The 17,735-nt window shown below is 49.2% G+C and overlaps 1 protein-coding gene across 7 annotated transcripts in view; it reads left to right on the top strand.

The window, feature by feature from the left end:
• The window catches only part of kank1a (KN motif and ankyrin repeat domains 1a), a 71,438-nt gene extending 53,703 nt beyond the window's left edge, over positions 1–17,735 (top strand). For all 7 annotated transcript variants that reach the window (XM_063195571.1, XM_063195572.1, XM_063195568.1 and 4 more), the window contains 10 exons: positions 38–2,890; positions 5,383–5,541; positions 7,151–7,259; positions 8,004–8,243; positions 8,449–8,536; positions 9,934–10,153; positions 12,033–12,175; positions 13,317–13,517; positions 13,920–14,018; positions 16,162–17,735. In XM_063195571.1, coding sequence (XP_063051641.1) covers positions 38–2,890; positions 5,383–5,541; positions 7,151–7,259; positions 8,004–8,243; positions 8,449–8,536; positions 9,934–10,153; positions 12,033–12,175; positions 13,317–13,517; positions 13,920–14,018; positions 16,162–16,224 — 4,175 coding nt within the window. In that variant the 3' untranslated portion in view covers positions 16,225–17,735. The remainder of the gene's footprint in view (positions 1–37; positions 2,891–5,382; positions 5,542–7,150; positions 7,260–8,003; positions 8,244–8,448; positions 8,537–9,933; positions 10,154–12,032; positions 12,176–13,316; positions 13,518–13,919; positions 14,019–16,161) is intronic.

The following is a 17,735-nucleotide window of genomic DNA, read 5'->3' as shown; positions in this document are numbered from 1 at the left end:
ATGTATTTCTAATCTTTTGTTTTCTTCTTCCTTGTAGAAAAAGATGAGGAGGAGAAGGCTCCGTACTACCTGGAGACCCCCTACGGCTTCCAGCTAGACCTGGACTTCCTCAAGTATGTGGACGACATTGAGCGGGGCAACACCATCAAGAAGCTGAACATCCAGCGGAAGCCCAAGTCGGCGCGGCCCTCCACCTCCTCGCAACACAGCAACAACAACAGCGTGAGCAGCAGCAGTGGCGGAGGCTGTGGCCTGGCGGAGTGGACCTCCACCGACTCCCTCTCCTCCTCCAACAGTGATGAGAACCACAAGGTGTCCCAGTCGCCCGTGTTCCTCACTCCCGCCATCCCGCCGCCCCCTCCTCCTCCCCAGCCACCACCGCCCCAGTTCTCCCACTCGCAACTATTCCGACCCAGCCCGGCAATCCCCCCTTCTTCCAACCCCCTCCATGAGGCTCCCCAGAGCTACCTGAGTGTCCTGGAGACCAGGCAGCAGCAGCAGCAGCATCTCTCCCCTCCCTCCCCCCGCATCCCCCGGCACAACCTCCAGGTGGAGAAGACCCTGATGGAGACTCGACGGCGCCTGGAGCAGGAAAGGCTCATGGCCCAGCCGCCCGCCAGCGACCCCCCTCCCCGCCGCCGGCTGGCCAGCTTCGGTGGCATGGGCTCCAACAGCTCGCTGGCCTCCTCCTCGTTCGGGGGCTCGGTGGGCGCCCCTCAGATCTCGCCCAGCTCGCACCTCCTGGTGCACAACGGGCACCTCCCCAACGGCGACTATGGCGGCAACCCGGCGTACTTCACCCCTTCCATGGGCGGCTCCATGCGCCACAGCCCCATGAGCTCAGGCATGACCACGCCCGTCACCAACGTGAGCCCGGCGCACCTGCAGCACATCCGGGACCAGATGGTGGTGGCGCTGAAGAGGCTGAAGGAGCTGGAGGAGCAGGTGAAGACCATCCCCATCTTGCAGGTCAAGATCGCCGTGCTGCAGGAGGAGAAGAGGCAGATGAACTCGCAGATGAAGAACCTCGGCCCCGGAGGCTTCCGGAAGCGCTCGTTCAGCGTGGGCAGCGCCGACCAGTACGAGCCGCTGGCCCAGCTCAAGCAGGGCAGCTCTGAGCTGCACATCGACGAGGGCCTGGAGGGCATGGAGCAGAGCTCGCAGCGGCTGCAGGAGTTCCGGCAACTGACTGCCGAGATGCAGGCTCTGGAGAAGAAGATCCAGGAGCCGAGCTCGGCTCAGAAGCAGAGCCAGAACCAGAGGCCGCAGCCACATCCACGCACCCAAACCCCAACCCAGAAGGACGATGGGAGGAGAAGCGCAAGTCCTACGAAGCAGTCCATCGCGGTGGGCACCGATGAGAACATGAACGACGTGGTCATCTGCAGGCGTTCGCCAGATCGGTGCAGGGACGCGTCGGTGGGGACGGAGCGGCAGGAGACGAGGAGCACGGGGGTCGGGGTGTCTGAGGCGATGCTGGGCATGAGCACGGAGGCCGAGGCCGAGATCGAGCTGCAGCACCAGACCATCGAGTCGCTGAAGGAGAAGATCTACCGGCTGGAGGTGCAGCTCAAGGAGACCACGCACCAGATGGAGATGAGCAAGCTCAAGCTGGAGCTGCACGCCGCCGGCAACCGCAAGAAGGCCGACAAGGCCTGCATGGCCCGGCCTGAGATGTACAGCACTTCCGTGGAGGCCAGGGTCTTCACACATAGCGTCGGGGTTGGCAACCATGCGGAGGCAGGTCAGGCTGAGGTCAAGCCCGCCTCCCCCGAGGTTCGTGAGGTCGGCTTGTGCTGTCGACCAGACACGCAGTCGGCTGCGGTGGGTCCAGACGTACCGATGGACAGGTGGGTCGTGCAGGAGCGGAAGGATGTAAAGGACCAGTGTGTGGGCAGGCAGGTAACCGTGTCCAACAAAGGCGTGGGGCTGGAGCTCAGCGTGTGCGAGATGGGGATCAACACTGAGGAGACTGTGGAGAGTCTGGGACTGCGCTTACAAGAGGCCGAGACCAAAGAGTTCCGCTCCATTGGGTGCGGGGACTGTTCGGTGAACGTGACCGTGAGCCCTATCAAACAGCTGGTCAGCCTAGGGACGGTCACGGATCCCGTGTGTCGAGTGGATCAGGGTACGACAGCGTTTCCTGAAATGGCCTCTCAATACTGTGAGACGGACGTGCTGGGGGTCAGCAGGTCCACCAGCACTGAACGCATCGCTCTTGTTGATTCCTGTACTGACACTGAACTGTGCATGAGAGACCAGCACACCAGCACGGCCCCGACCAAGACTAGGACGGTCGCCGTCGGGGACGGGCTGGTGAAAGACGTGCAGGCCACGGTAAAGACGCGTTCCGTTGCCGTGGGAACGGCGCTTGGCGACTCGGAGGGGGGCACGGGGTCAGCGGTGGCGGTCAAAACCAAAGAGAGCGGCGTGGGCCAGGCCAGTGTGCACGACAACTTCCTCGTGGGACTAAAAACCAGGACCATCGCCTGTGGCCCATCCCTTCCCCAACTCCCCACTCTATCCCAGGCTGTCGATACCCAAGCTCCACCTGTTATTGCAGCCCCAGCCACAGCCACAGCCCCAGCCTGCCCCTTGCCAGGCCCTCCGGCAGGGGCAGGGGTGGGGGCGGCGGCGGCTGGTGCAGGGCTGGACCACTACATCGAGCGCGTGCAGAAGCTCCTTCAGGAGCAGCAGATGCTGCTGGCGGAGAACTACACGGAGCTGGCAGACGCGTTCGGGCAGCCACACACCCAGTTTGGCTCCATCAACAGCCAGCTGGTCAACACGCTGTCTTCCATCAACTCTGTTATGAAGTACGGCAGCGTGGAGGAGCTTAGCGCCGCTGCCGACGCCATCAAGCGGCAGCCAGACGGGAGCATTAGAGGAGGTGAGCGATGGCCGACATCGATGATGAGCAACATCGCATTAGCAACTTTCACTGTGTCAGTGTTGCAAGCGATGCGTAACTGTGAGTTTTTTTGCGCAGATGGTCTGCGAATAAGATGAGTCTATAACAAAGTCGTAGAATTATTTTAAAGATGTTGAAGTTAAAAAGAAGAATTCATTCTGATGGATAACGTATCCTGTTATCCATGATGTTTAAATAGTTTAACATGTACATGTATCTGGCATGAACATGCATCTGGCATGAAATGCATCTGGCATGGCCCAAAATCAATGAGTTCATGGAACTTGGACAGTTAACACAGATATCATTTCCCCTTAAAATGGAAGCCGCCTAATGCCTGCCTCAACACGGCACACAGAGCTATTGAGCTTTGCCATGAAAGAAACTACTGTCCACCCTTAAAAAACCTGCAGGCTCAGAATACAACAGGGCCTCAGAAGCATGTACGTACTGTATGTATACATCCTCTGCCTTGGAGCATGGCCTGTGGCCAAAGGGTCTATTTTTACTGCCATGGCTCTCTGTACCAGCGAGAGCCCAACCTGGTGAAGGGGTGACTAGCCAGGGCCCAGGGGTGATGGGGTAGCAGAGGGGGTTGTTCACACACACACACACACACACACACACACACACACACACACACACACACACACACACACACACACACACACACACACACACACACTGGTGTGGGTGTATGTGGAAGGGGACGGCTGATAGGATCTGACAGGCAAAGTTATCTCTGACCCTGAAAAATGCATCAGGGCTTTGGCCGTAAACCAACAGTGAGCTCATTCTCTTTTTGGACGCAGCAGCTCGCGCTAAATGGCCGCGCTGTTGTTCTGGTTTTGGGCCTCCTTCCCCTCTCCCTCCCTCCCTCCCTCCCCCTGCTCCTCTGCCCACTCGCTCCCGTTTGTGCTGATGCTGATTCACAGGTCCTCTTCGTTATGTAACGTGGCTCGGCCGGCCAGGCAGCCCAGGGACATGGCTACCAACTAACAGATGTTTGGCTTCCTGTTGTCCTTTGTTTGTTTGCTTGCTTTTTGTAATTCAGGTGCAGCTGATTTTAGTGTGGCTTACTGCAAATGAAAAGTAGCTGCAGGAATATTTATATTAACGGACAATGTTGGCTAGCTTGTTACAGTGACGGAAGCGGTAAGGTCTGACAAAAACACTGACATCAAAATGTTTTATTCATTGACCAGCTTAGATATGAAAATGAGCAAGAAAGCAGTATTTATAGACTTGTCAGTGGTATATCCAGAATAGAATTGGACTGACATTTTGACTGGAGGTGGTGTTCTATGGACTGCCGTTTACTATGTGTTTGGACAAAATTATGGGCTAAAATAGGGCCGTCTTGGCTAGTGCTATGAATAGCTGAATGCTAATGCAGAGAGATCAAATAGTTGTGGTGTATGGCCTGGGCAGCGCCATGAGCTGCCAAGAGCAGGATGTTTCCACTTGATCTGCAGTTGAAAGCATTTTTCTGGATGAAGAAGAAAAGAAGTCTGGTAGTCAGGTGTTCTCCGAAACCTTTTATTTGTGCAGTGAAGAACAGCCTGTTCAGGACCATTTCTTCTGTCATCAGCAACCAGAGGAATTGATCTGTCAGTGAGACATGTTAGCACTTATTGAATATATGTACATTTTTAGATAAACAGATAAAAAGTGTTTGCTTGACTAGTGTTTACTAGACTTGTAAAGCTAATTGATAAGCTGCCTGCATACACTACGTAAACACAAGATTTACAGAATGTTCCTCAGACATAAAGGGATCATTGCTTACATTCAAAACAATGTTGCTATATATCTGGGCTTCTGTAGATTGAACACAGTACCAACATGTTCATTCTTTCAATAACCGGGCCCTCAAGAGTGTTCTGCATTGTCAACAGAGGCCTCAGTCTTTCTGTTGGGTACATGTTATGTATTTGTTTGCACAATCAACAAGACTTGGCTGTAGTCACACAATGGCCACGAAAATGTAGATAATATCGCTCATATCTGTCAGGGAGGAGTTCTGGATTGTGGCCTCCCCAGGGGGATTGCAGCACCATTCCTGACTGCATGCATCAGCATGTCTCCCCATCATGGAGCTCATGCCAAAAGCCCCTCAGTCACGTGTGACCAAACTGGGAACGACTGTGAGGGTCTGTCTGTCTGTCTGTCTGTCTGTCTCTGGGTACATTGCGGATCAGTGAACTTGCCCGGTTGTTCCCTCATGCCATTCAGCGTGGTGTTTGTTGTTTTAAAGGTGCACTGAGTGATTTGGTCAATGTTTTGTTCTGCTTGTGTTGTGCGTGAAGGGAATCAAGTGAGAACATGAAGAGTGCAGATTAAGACTTAGAGTGAAGCCAACGAAACTATACTGGTTTTGGAAGCTGTGTTTTAAATCACTGCATGATTGACACCTACGTCTTTCCATTCTTGTTCCTTCATGTCCTTTCATCTTGTGTCCGGCCATGCAGGCCAGCAGGTGGTCAGTGCGGTGAGCTCCCAGAGCGTGACCCTGCGGTCGGAGGTCATTCAGACGGAGGGCGTGTCTTCGACGGTGACAGTCACAGAGGAGAGCCGGCAGGCCGAGCAGAAGAGCCGCATGGACCAACAGATGTCCACGGCCCTGCACGGTGAGACATTACATTACATGACATTGCAGTACAATATGTTGCATTACATTACATTACATTTAGCTGACACTTTTATCCAGAGAAACTTAGTTGTTTAGGAACAGGATATTGGATACAGTCCCTACAGCATTGTGGAGTAACAGTCATTACCTACTGGTTAGGGTGGGAATGGAACCTGCAGCCCTAAACCAACTCTGATCATTAGGCAATGGCTGCAAGTTGTAAGAGAAACGGGACAAGCCATGGGCCAAGCCATGGGACAAGCCATGGGACAAGCCATGGGACAAGCCATGGGACAAGCCATGGGACAAGCCACTTCACTTAAGAACAGACAGCATCTTATTTTTATGGAAACGCACACCCTGCAGCAGATGTACATGTCTACCACACACAAGCCTCCTTTGCTTCTCTTGTCTGTGTCTCTGTCTGTGTCTCTGTCTGTTTCCCTGTCTATATCCCTGTCTGTGTCTCTGTGTGCCATGCCCATGTCCCCAGGCTTAGCGGTAACTACCTCTGTTGGGAAAGTAAAGAAAGCCCGCATAATGACCACTCTGCAAAATATGATGCTCCCACATGTTTGGACACAAAGGATTGAAGCATATTAAAGAGGTTGGGATAAGTGAAAGTGTGAGAAAAAGATCCCCACAAGTGCAATAGAAGTTCTGTCTGGCAGTGACTGGAGCTGAAGTTGTTCCGCTCCACAGACAACGCAGCAGAGAGGCCGTAGAGTCTCAGTGCTGCTACTTGGCCGGACCAACCCTGTACTTAAAATGTTTGGGATAGTGCTGGGTTCCTCAGGACGAGCTCCCTCTGTGCCACACCGAATTATGGTTTTCTTGCTCTCCCGCCCCCTCCTCCTCCTCTCGTTCTCGAAGGGGAATACTGCTTTTATGATACTGTAAAAGGGAATGGGTGCAGTCCTCCTCCTCCTTTTTTTTGGTCTTTTTCGACTTTATTTGATAGGACAGAGTGAGAGGTGAACAGAAAGCGAAGTGGGAGAGAGAAGGGGAGGGGTCGGCAAAGGACCCGGGCCGGGAATCAAACCTGAGTCAGCCGCATGGCAGGCGAGTGCCCTACCGTTTGGCCACGGCAGGGCCTTGTCCTCCTTCAGCTAAAGCTTTGAGGCTCCAGCTAGCTCATCTCTTCACATGTGTATCATGAGGATAAAGCACAGCTGTGCGCGCTCTTTGATGTTAGTGTTCTTAGTGCATACAGTGAGTTATTATCGGCCTCAGATCCAGTAAGCATGAAGCAGGGCCACATGTCTGGTTTACTAACCTGGTCCGGTCCTAGGTTCATGCCCAATCAAGTCTGCTCACAAGCAGATGAAATGTCAATGTGAAATAAAATATGGAGTGATACGATTGTCCCCCCCTTGACTGGAGTGGAGGAATAATCGGTTTGACAATATGCTGACAACACTGTTGATCAAATTGATTTGCAAGGAGCGCACATGGCTGAGTTGATAAATGTGAATGTGTAATCTCAATCACATTGTACAAAAGCATTGGCCAAGCCCAATGACTGCTTGCATTATTTCCAAGACCTGACAAGGAAACCATTGTAATAATACTAATGTTTTTTATTTATTTACGTTTTATTTCCTCAGGTCAGCCTGGTGGTCAGAACACGCTGAAGTCCATTATGAAGAAGAAAGATGGCCGACAGGGATCCAATGGTACCAAAAAGAATCTGCAGTTTGTGGGAGTTAATGGAGGGTGAGTTCTGAACACTGGCAGTTTTATTCCTTGAATAAGGCTTGTAGTGAATTGAGTGTTTGAGTCATTTCTCTTTCTCTATGTGCAGACACTTCATGGATCATAAAATGTTTGTGTGGGGTCTGAATGCACAATGCCTTTTTTGTTTCAGAAAATGTGACTGATGCACATAAAACTCAATACTTAGGTCAACCAAGAATTTGTAATGTCATTTCAGAGTACTCTTTGCTGGTAAGAGGATCTTTTGGCAGCTCTGGCAACCCTGTTTGAACAAGATCTTGCCTCTTGTCGTGTGTAATGTTAATGGCCACTGTACATATATATGGTACACCGCGACATCGAGCCATGTAACAATCTCGGCCTTTGATTTCACTCCTTGGGCATAGTCCATCATTAACAATAGACAATAGGGCCCTCATGGGAGCATAAACGATTTGTTTGCCAGGCATTGTTTCCTCTTTACCTCCAGACGTTCCCTTCTCTCTTTCCCTCTGGCAATGGTGTCTTGCTGAGACAAAAAAGACTCCCGCACGCTGTTCGCATTTGCATAGTTTTACTTGCGACGTTTCGGTTTAATGACCTTCTTCCAATGTTGAATTGCTTGAAGAAGGTCATTGGAGCCTTTTTTGTCTCAACGTTGGTGACCCAGTGGCACCATTCCTGCGCACCTGGCCTAAGGAGGTGTGCAAGAATTAAAATAATAAAAATGGTGTCTTGCTAACTTGCCTGGCTTCTACACCACAGGTACGAGACGACGTCAAGTGACGACTCCAGCTCTGAGGAGAGCAGTTCCTCTGGGTCCGATGATGACGAGGAGGATGAGGACGTGGAGGAGGGACAGGAGGCGCTAGAGAATGACGACGAGACGGAGATGGAGAAGAAGAAGAGGGGCGGAGGAGGAGAGGAGTTCCGTAACGAGGGAGCAGTGGAGGTGGGGAAGAAGGCTGAGCTGAGTGGCTCAGAGAAGGAGGAGAGGCGAGAGAGGTGAGAGGCTGGGACCTTGGTACACATGATGGCATGATGGTTCAGAGTGCACAAAGCACCAAGTAACTGTGCAATTGTATGCAAATAGAATAAGATATAAATGGAAATAAAGCCATGTGAAATCGTGTGTATACTCACTGTATGCATGTATGTACATATATATGCCATAAATACAATTATTCATGTTTGGATATCCTCTTCACAGATACGAGTTAAGTGAAAAGATGGTGTCGGCGTGCAATGTGTTGAAAGCTCACTTGAATGATTCCAAGTCACTGACCAGCAAAGATGTGGTAAGAAATCCATAGTAATAAGTCGGCTTTAGAACACACTGTATGTATTTGTGACTGATTTGTTTTGTTCACGGATGGCTTTCACAGGTTCTTTTCCCCCATAGTTCTTCTTTTCCTTCATTTTTCTCTCTTTCTCCCGTCTTATCTGATGTCTCTCCATCTCTCTTGCTCTGGAACAGCTGTATTGCCAGGGCTCTCTGCACAAGCCCTCTGCTCTCCAAACAAGCTAGCTCATGGGTGAACAAATAGGCATCAGGTTAAATTAGAATGACGATGTTTCATCTCTCCGACTCTCACACACACACACACACACTTTCTCTCACACACATTCAGGAGCTCTAGCTGGGTCTGCTTTGCCTAATTCTTAAGACAGAAATGCCAGGCACAGCCAGTGGCCTTGATTCGGGCAGAGTATTTGAAAAGCATTCACCTGGGTAGTTGGCACGTGCCCTTGCTCCTGCAGGGTGCTTGCCCCCTGCTTGGTAGGCTGGTGGCAATGAGCCCTGCACATGTTATTTTAAGGCAGAAAATGTAGACACATCAATTGTCTTTTCTTTTCACCTGTCGAGATTTGAAAGTGTTATGAAAATCACTTTGGCTGAGGTGGTTGTTGTGTTAACTTCTAACTGTAGAAGGTTTGGGATCAGTCCCATTCTATTGTTCAGCCACTGGCGTGGCCCAAGAATGTTTAATCGGAAACAGGGGAGGAAGCGTGGAATAATGGCCAAGGAAGGAAGCTTGTAGGTTTCTCCCCAGAGAAACACCATGATAGAAGCTGGCCCTTGGCATCCAGGGAATGCCCGCCTCCCTCCCTGCCTACCCGCCCATTGACGCCCTGTTGTGAGCTGTCCTTGGCTCTGTGTCTCCTCCAGCAAGGAAAAAGTACATGAAAGGCAACATACAATTTTAACTCCACCAACCTAAAAAAAAACACCTTTTTGCCGTCCTCTGTGTTCCCTTTAGTGGGAACAATACATAAAATCTTCAACTATATCTTCAACATGGTATACTTTCTTTGGGGGTGTCCATATTTATACCCTTGCCTATTTTTGTTTGAATCCACATACAATTATTTCTGTCATACCTATTGATTGATGATTTCACAACTGAAATGTTTGTCTTTCCCTATGGACTGACATATGTTGAAATGAAGTTACCGCTTCAAAAGCTTAACCGACGTAATGATTTTCCAAAAAGGGTTCTCAAACTTTCTTATACCACTGTACAAGGCAACGTACAATCTTATTTCTAAAACTCCATTACCTTTTTGCCCTCCTCTGTGTTCCCTCCAGTAGGAACAATACACATAAGACAACTTACAAATTCAACTACTGTATACTCATCCCACAATAGCCCAGTAACTATTTCTCCGTCCTGCGCCTGTCTCTCCCCTGCAGCGGGCGTGCCTGAACACGGTGCAGCAGGAGTGGTTCCGCGTGTCCAGCCAGAAGTCGGCGGTGCCGGCCATGGTGGAGGACCACTTGGCGGCGTTCGGCGGCGTGTCGGGGCCCGTGCTGCGGCACGTGGTCAACATGGCCGACGGCAACGGCAACACGGCGCTGCACTACAGCGTCTCCCATTCCAACTTCGACATCGTCAAGAGGCTCCTGGACGCAGGTAACTGACGTGAAGAAAACTCGCCATCTTGTAATCACTTCTCTCCACAGTCCATCTACTCTTTCTAGAATGGGGGACGGAACGGAGAGAAATGCAAACTCAAAATAAAGTAAACTGGTCGTTTGTAATAGGTTTGTAATGTTGCTGAACACACACATGCACTCTCACACACTGCAGACCTGCCTTTTGTCCTAGTAATTCACATTTTACCATTAGTTCCTATGACAGGCACTTTTTATGTTCAATCACACGTGTGCACATAACTTGCAGATACCCAAACACATCTACAGTACTTTTCCAAATGACTCTCTCCAGTAGCTCGTGTGAGGGGCATGTAAATGGACTGTACATGTGCAATTAGGAAGAAATTAAACAGCATGTACAGCAGCTGTTGAGTTTATAGTTGCGCGTAGTGCACTATGATGTGGTACTTAAAAGTGTCCTTAATCTCTGAAGAACACCACTGGAGGCTGCCACCCTTGAGCAAACTTAAGATCACCCCCCTCCCCTCCCACCCCAAAATTTGTTCCTCAATTTGTAGCACATGTGGATGTGTTTGTGTTTAATTAAGGAAGGAGGTGGGTAATAGTGCTGTAAGAGTGCTCATTACTGGATCAAACCAGGATCTGCCTCCTCTGATGTACCACCTCGTCTCTCTACACACTCGGCCTTATCCCCTCTCTTCAAAGTTAGCTGATTTCTCTCTCTCTCTCTATCTCTCTTTTTCTTTCTTTCTTTCTTTCTTTCTTTCTTTCTTTCTTTCTTTCTTTCTTTCTTTCTTTTTTTTTCTCTCTCTCTCTCTCTCTCTCTCTCTCTCTCTCTCTCTCTCTCTCTCTCTCTCTCTCTCTCTCTCTCTCTCTCTCTCTCTCTCTCTCCCTAATCCCCCCCTCCAGTTTTCATGGGCTAACTGTCCTTCAGGAATTGCAGAATCGCAGTCAGGCAGTGAAGTCTCCCCACTTTTCTTTTTTTGATAAAGTCCAATAGAGTACAATGAGGTCTCCGGCCCCTTGTGTGGGGAGCCCAGTAGAGTATGATGATGTCCGGGCCCTTGTCAAGGCAGAGGGCCCCATTGTTAGCCGGGGCCTTTTGTGTGGCGCGGTGCCGCTGGGCGCCCAGTGTGCTTCGGGGGAACCAGGCTCCATTGTGCCCATTGTTCGTCCGGCCGCTCTCAGATCCTCTGGCCTCCAAAATCCCTCAGCCCCCCCCCCCAATGCAGCTCTTGCCTGACTGACTGCAGCGCTGTGTTAAGCTCTGGCCTGCCCTGAAGCTTCCTCCGAACCCCATTCTAGAAAGAGTAGATGGACTGTGTAGAGAAGTGTGTGTGTGTGTGTGTGTGCGCGCGCGTGTGTGAGCGAGCGTGTGTTTGTGTGCGCGTGTGTGTGCGCATGCATGCGTATGTATGTATGTGTGTGTGTGTGTGTGTGTGTGTGTGTGTGTGTGTGTGTGTGTGTGTGTGTGTGTGTGTGTGTGTGTGTGTGGTGTGTGTGTGTGTGTGTGTGTGTGTGTGTGTGTGTGTGTGTGTGTGTGTGTGTGTGTGTATGTATGTGTGTGTGTGTGTGTGTGTGTGTGACCATGCATGTGGTGATGCTGGATAACCCTATTCTATGATCAGGTTTGTGTATGTGTGCATGACAGGAATTATTTGAGTACGAGTGTGCGTCTCTATGCCACTGAGTGCACTCTACCCATTCCTTTACCCCGTGTGTCCTGCCCGAGACGAGAACTCTCGTCTTCGTCACACCCCATCCCTGCCCCAGCATCCCCAACTCTTCCCCTTGACAATGGAGCCCTCTTCCTCCTCCTCCTCCTCCTCTTGGCTCCCTGACAAGAAGTCCCTGGGAGGTCTTTCTTATGTCAATCTCTGGCCCTTTTGTTGCAGATGTCTGCAACGTCAATCAGCAGAACAAGGCTGGCTACACCCCCATCATGCTGGCGGCCCTGGCGGCGGTGGAGTCTCCCAAGGACATGCGCATCGTGGAGGAGCTCTTCAGCAAAGGGGACGTCAACGCTAAAGCCAGCCAGGTCAGTCCATCAGGCAGGCAGGCAGGCAGGCAGGCAGGCAGGCAGGCAGGCAGGCAGGCAGGCAGGCAGGCAGGCAGGCAGGCAGGCAGGAGGAGTGGTGCTGCTGACCCCCCTCCCTCCCTCCCTTTCGCTGTTTAACCACACGTGCTCTGGTGGTCAGACCCCCACGGTTTGCTGTACACTTTGTGTTAATCAGTGGGGCGCAGTTTACATTAACACTATGATACACAAACACAACATTACACTTGCACTCAAGCATTTGAATCCCTCTGACTCACTATTATAAAGAGTTCATTCAAGAAGGGGGATCTAGATATGCACTTGTGGAGTATACAAATCTCTCTCTCTCTCTCTCTCTCTCTCTCTCTCTCTCTCTCTCTCTCTCTCTCTCTCTCTCTCTCTCTCTCTCTCTCTCTCTCTCCACTATACAGTGTATAAATATGGACATTAGATCAGTAGTGCTGGGTTTATGGTTTCAGTATGCCTCCCTCCCAGCATAAATCTCCCCCCATTGAGCAGCAGCGTATCATCAGAGCATCATGGCTGTCAGCGCTGTGTCACTCACCATCTGTCTCCCGTCTCCTGGGGACTCTCCTCTTCCCCTCAACTCCCCCTCTGCTGTTGCTGTGGCACCACGTTGGCATGGCATGGCTTGGCAGACCGCTCTGACACTCTAGAACAGTCTCATTTCTCTGAGTTGAATCAGCAGTGCGAAATTGTTCAGTTTGGTTAATTCAACACAGTTTAACTCCGCCTTCAGCCTAGTGAACTAACAGAGCATGTATTTTGCCTGCCGAGTTTTTCTAGTACTGCGGCATTGAAGGTCTGACACAAAATGACAGCGAATATGTCCTCCAATCGCAATGCAACTTTTTCCCCTATTTGAATTGTTGGGGCGGGTTAGTCATCTTTGGGGAAGCCTTGTCACTATCTTTCTGTTTGGTCATAGTGTGCAGTTTGAACGGCAACTGTTTGATCCCTCACACAGCCCTAGTGTTCTGAACGTTTAATCTTTCTTTTTGTCAACTTTTCATATTTAGTCTGTCTGGCTTACTATGCCACCATTCTAGTGCATATTTGGTTCCCTCTGTTGAATGTGTCGAATTAACACTGCAACTTTTCCCGTGTCGCGTCACGGCAGGCGGGCCAGACGGCTCTGATGCTGGCTGTGAGCCACGGCCGCATGGACATGGTGCGGGCACTGCTGGCGTGCGGGGCCGACGTCAACATCCAGGACGACGAGGGCTCCACGGCGCTCATGTGCGCCAGCGAGCATGGCCACGTGGAGATCGTCAAGCTGCTGCTAGCACAGCCGGGCTGCGACGCCACGCTCAGCGACAGCGTGAGTTGACCGCCCCCTCTCTGACTGGCTGACTGTCTGTGTGTTTGAATGAGTGACTGTCGATCGGTCCGGTTGGCGGCGTGAGTTTTCCCACTTGGTCTATCTGTTTGAATGACTGGCTGTTGATCTATCAGGTTGATAGCGTGTGAGTTTCTCAGTCTGATTGAGTGAATGTGAAGTGTCTGTCTGTGTGATGGAAAACATGCCATGGTCGTGTTAAGTCCAGCCATGGCATTGCCTGTCAGTGTATGTACCGTTTGCCTGGTCTAAACACTTCTAAGACGCACCATAACGTTGCAGAGGCTAATGGAATGCTTATCCTGTCATAATCTCTTGTGTGTGTCTGTGTCTTTAATTTGTGTCTGTATGTGTGTGTGCGTGCGTGTGTGTGTGTGTGTGCAGGATGAGAGCAATGCCCTGTCCATAGCTCTGGAAGCGGGACACAAGGACATTGCCGTGCTGCTCTATGCCCATGTCAACTTCTCCAAAGCCCAGTCACCGGTGTGTACTCTCCCCCCTCACTCCTCACTCCACCACTTTCCACCGTCTTCTCATTCCACCTCCCTTTCACCTTCCCACAAGCCATCATTCTCATCACCGCTCCAGCATGCACTCACACTCATCTAGTCTACACTGCCTTGCCAAAGAAAGTCGCAACCGAAAGATAACATACTCTGTTGTTGGAACACCTTTAGCTTTGATTATGATGATGTTGCACAATATATACAATTATAATGCCTCGCTGCACAAGGCCTTCTCCAGCACATTCCGAAGATTCTGAATGGGGTTATGGTTTGAACTTCGTGATGACCTATCCATGGGTGAAAATGATGCGTGATGCTCCTTCAACCACTCTGCTCCAATGAGTTAGCCTGGTCCTGACCATCCAGTAATACTACCATTTCATTTCGTGTTCATGATCTGGAGGTTGTGTGATCTGACGCGATTGCAGGAAGCAGGAAGGAAAATTTCGGAAAAATCGGGATTTAACTAATAAGTTGTCAAACAAACATGTCTGACGGCTATCTATGGCAATGTAGGACCGTTTTACAGACATGTCTGACAGAACATCTACCGTAGGATAAAATTACACAAAATTAAGGCACCTGCAAAAAACGACTCCTTAATGCCTAAGCCATTTTTGGGAAAATGTGCCCACTCACCTATTGAAACCTAAATAGCTCAGCTGCTAAATAACATAAAAACATGAAATAAGTTGTATTTAAAAGCTAGCACCTTCCTCTTGCATTAGTATGTGTTCATTCAGCTCTAAATAAAAAAACCTTAATAAAGAGCCTGAATGCAGTGTATATGTCACACCAGACGCCAAAGGTCAAACCGCGTATAAGCAGCATCAGTGCGCAGCATCAAGCTAAAATGGATCAATCAACCATGTAAGCTTAACCTGTGGTTGTGGAAAAGATGTTCGTCTGTTCAAGAAGGGCGTCGGCAAAGAAGGTGGATCTAACAAGAAGCGTTTTGTTTCTTTTCCGGTATCCACTTTATGTCGGGTGAACGCCCCTTTAGGAGACCTTAAGTTAGGAGACCTTCGGAGTCCTGAGGTTGAGAATAAATGAAGTCCCCTTAGCGCTGTAGATGGCGGTAGCGCATGTCTTGTGCAAACACCTCAAAAAGAGAAGAAGAAGGAGGGGACAACGCCCCCTTAGGAGACCCAACTTGAGCACACGCTTTTGCATTGAGTGGGCGTGTTTTGCGTTATCTTTCTCTTATCCAGTATTTTTGGCGTCGGTAATCAGCATTTGGTGTCAGCTCTATATTCAGCAACAGTATGTGCTCAAAGACTGAGGTCAGCTAACTAGTAAATGACCAGGTTATTCAATCAATGTTTTTTTTGCTGATGACATGGGCATATGCAATTACAATTACAATCGCAGGGCTTAAATATTGAAAGCGTGTTTCAGGGAGCATGGGACATCATTTTCACACATTTATTGCCCACCACAGAGGCTGAAGCTTAACCCCATTGAAAATCCTTAGCATGTTCTGAGGAAGGCTTTGTACAGACTACAACATCATCAGTGCAAGATCTTGTTGAAAAGTGAATGCAACACTTGATAAATCTTGGAGACACATAGCAGACACTTATCGAAATAATGCCACAGCAAAAGCATGTCATAATAATTATCGATAAAGGTGTTCCGACAACATATTGGAGTGTGTGACCATGTTTTTGGTGGCCACTTTTTTTTGGCGGGCTGTGTATTATTACACGTGTTTAACCCTTCACCTACTCATCTGCCGTCAGTCATGTTGTTCTTTGCAGGTGTGTGGCAATGGTATTTGTTCTGTTGTTAAGCTGAACACGCCCACCAGTTCATTAGCTGAGTCCCGAAGATGAAGCTGTTTGTCAGTTAAATATTTCAGAGCCGTGTCTCGGCAAACGGTGTGAAGAGTTCCCTTGGGACCTAGCATGCAAGACTTGCTCAAGAAGCAGGAAATACTTGAACTGCTCCCTCCTATTACCGTAGCTTTGCTGGCAAACAGATATGTTCTTAGGCGTGTGTGTGTGTAGGGACGAGGAGCTATGTTGGTTTTGTGATGTTAAACTCTCAGGGTTTTTTTTTCCTCAACCCTTCATCATCTGGGCACTGAGAGTCATCCATGTGTTTGTGTCTCCACACAGGGCACCCCCCGTATGGGCAGGAAGACCTCCCCCAGCCCCACCAGGAGGAGTGTGTTTGAGTAGACAACCACACCTGACCCCTCAACAGCCCATCATCCCCACCGCCCACACTCACACCTTCATGTTCTTTACCTCTCAGCCTATGCACCCATATTCTGGAAAACCATCCCTGGACCCTGAATCATCCACCACCAGCCCTTTTTTTAACCTCTCTTACCCTATTCAGCTGTCTCCTGGACTTATCTCTCCCCATCCCCGCTGTCCTGGACTTGTCTCACTCCCGCACACCCTCCGCTGGACCTCTCTCACCCCATCCACCCTCTCCAGATCCTCCCTTGCCCCTCCCTTCCACCCTCTCCCTCCATGCTGCTATCAGGTTCAGGTTTGCTGAGGAATTCCAAAGCCTACTATGGTTGGTTTAGGTCTGGCCACAACGCACCTCCTGCTACTTACCCGGTAATAATGTATCAGGTCACCAAGCTTATAGGAGCCCCAACAGCCCCTGGACTGCCTGAATGTACCCCATCAGCTCTTGAAAGGAGTTAAAAGACTATGAAAGAAAAAAAAAGCCAAGTGTCAAAAAGGTTTAAAATGTTAACACTGTGGAAGAGGAAATGACTTGCATGGCATCGGAGCGTCAGCCACCTTGGCTTATGTGTTTCTGTGACATGTCCGACTGGAGTTCTGTCTGCAGAGATCCTCTTTAGTCTGGATGGTATGGATGTTGTCGCTATTAATTACTTGGAAGATTATGATGAGATGGCCTTGAAGTTATCAGCTTTAGGTGATATATAATCCCAAAATGGATGTGCCCAGGACTATTTTGTGTGTTACATTGCCCAAAACAAAGCTTTATACTCTCTCTAGACGAACTAGTCTGTGTTTATATAGTGTATGTATATGCTGCCTAAGTATCAGCCAATGTGTCCAGTCCTGTTTGTGTCCTGTCAAAGCTTCAAGCAAGTGAAATATGACACTTGCTGGTTGGGATTCCTAAGACGAGATTTTTTTTCCTGGCTATTTTCAAATCATGTATCTCAATTGGATATAAACTTAACTTTTATACATGTCATTTATATAAATATATATTATATATTTAAACAATCACAGTATTTTGGATATTCCCTTTTATTTCCGTATAGTACATGAAGTTATATATTTATCGATTAAAAAGTTTGTAATGCAGGTATAATTGTAATGTCATTGTACATACTGTAGAGCAGTTAGACCCACAAAATCCCCCCACCCCCTTCTTTGTACAATAAATGATCCATTTATAGGTGTTTATAGGTACTTCTACATGTAAAATCAATACAGAAGTGCCTTGACTTGCCATAGAATTGTAAACACTGAAATATATATTTTCCTCAATCTGTTGAACACATTTTCTCTTGTGAAATGCCTTAATAATAATCAACCATCAGGTCTCTCCTTATCTCCTCTCTGCTGCCTGTGACAGTTAGCACTCTAACTCCCTCCTCTGGCGGTAGTTGGTAGGGCACCCAGCCTTGTGATGTAATTTATTCCTCTTTTCTGTATCTTACTAATAAAAACAATGAAATCATGAAAGACCA

Source organism: Engraulis encrasicolus, chromosome 3 (assembly GCF_034702125.1).
Source record: "Engraulis encrasicolus isolate BLACKSEA-1 chromosome 3, IST_EnEncr_1.0, whole genome shotgun sequence".
NCBI lineage: Eukaryota > Metazoa > Chordata > Actinopteri > Clupeiformes > Engraulidae > Engraulis > Engraulis encrasicolus.
This window is presented reverse-complemented; position numbering and strand designations above follow the sequence as displayed.